Here is a 1249-nt window from a genome sequence, read left to right as displayed (position 1 = left end):
TTTTGTGATAATCATCGTCATAACATTGTTTTGTTATAGTGCCTTGATGACTATTTGTACCACACTGCAGGAGGCAACAGGTACCAGCTGCATGTATGTATGTTTCACATTGTCATCTTCTTAGCAATGGAATATGTGGTAAGATACATGTAGAATGTTGTGAGATTTCGTAGTGTTTCATTACTGTTATAGATTATGATCCAAGGCTCTAAATCTTTTTGATGATTAACATCGATCTGGCCATGGTAAGTATTTACTTTACTCGTTAAAATAATTAAGTAATGTATATCACGTGTGTTTATATTGTAGGAATATTGAAGCTCAAGTATTGACTTGTTTTGCGTTGTTGAAGAAACATTAATTTTACGAAGTGGCTACGGAACCGGTACCGGTTTCCATTTTCAAGGTCTTTTAGAACCGGCATGATCACGTGGTGCCTAAACCACGCCCATTTTAACGAGCTAATTAAATAGTAATTATTGATTAATCATTATCTGAAATTAACTTCCTTATTTTCTTTCTTTAATTTTGTTTATCTCACAATTATTCATCATTGTTTCTTTGAATTCACTCTTTTTATTGTTATAGTTTATCAAAGTACTTTTTTAATCCAAATATTTTCAACAACACACATCACAGAGTAGGATTAGTGTGGCACTTCCTACAAAACCAATATCTTGTTTTGGGCCTATCTTTTAGACCACAACATTTCAGGTGAGTCCATAACAAGCAATGATCACAGCCAATAGATGGAAAATTCTCCAGATCTTGATGACAGCAATTACAATAGTAAACATGTGTCTTCTGTTTTTCTTGTACCACGTTTGTTACACACAGCCATGCATCAGTAGTAAAGAATGGTCTAACAAGATGAACGTCGACATTTTCATCCAGGACTCCTTGATGTATTAGCTCGGGCTTTATCTCAACATTATGTTCTTCAATGAGGCTGGGAGGACTACCAAGAGCACGAGTAGCTACGTCTTTATCAACAAACCACTCCAATATGACTAAATTTAAATTAATAATAACTATTATTAAAATTATAGTCGTAGACTCGTATTACCTTTTTGTTTCATACGTGTACTAAGTTTGATAAAACGCAATACTTTGCTTTCACTACACTTTCGTTTTTTGGTAGGCAATCCAATAACAGTTAATTCATGTCCTTTCGGCCTATCACGTTTTTTCAGTTTTGTAGGTAATGAAATATCTAAAAATCAACAAGTTGATTTGTGTATATAATGCC

The 1249-nt window shown here is 33.7% G+C and overlaps 1 protein-coding gene and 1 long non-coding RNA gene across 2 annotated transcripts; one reads left to right on the top strand and one right to left on the bottom strand.

Moving 5' to 3' along the window:
• On the top strand, positions 1-615 carry LOC109580932 (uncharacterized). The gene is made up of 3 exons (XR_002184445.1): positions 1-138; positions 193-245; positions 310-615. It is a non-coding gene; the product is annotated as an uncharacterized LOC109580932 (long non-coding RNA).
• On the bottom strand, positions 586-1095 carry LOC109580901 (uncharacterized). The gene is made up of 2 exons (XM_019994496.1): positions 1067-1095; positions 586-1010 (listed from the first exon to the last, which is right to left on the bottom strand). The coding sequence occupies exons 1-2, from the start codon at positions 1077-1079 to the stop codon at positions 634-636; spliced, it is 390 nt and encodes a 129-aa protein (XP_019850055.1). The 5' UTR covers positions 1080-1095; the 3' UTR covers positions 586-633.
• Between the last annotated feature and the right edge of the window lie 154 nt (positions 1096-1249).

Source organism: Amphimedon queenslandica, unplaced genomic scaffold, assembly GCF_000090795.2.
Source record: "Amphimedon queenslandica unplaced genomic scaffold, v1.1 AMPQUscaffold_13522, whole genome shotgun sequence".
Taxonomy (NCBI): domain Eukaryota; kingdom Metazoa; phylum Porifera; class Demospongiae; order Haplosclerida; family Niphatidae; genus Amphimedon; species Amphimedon queenslandica.
This window is presented reverse-complemented; position numbering and strand designations above follow the sequence as displayed.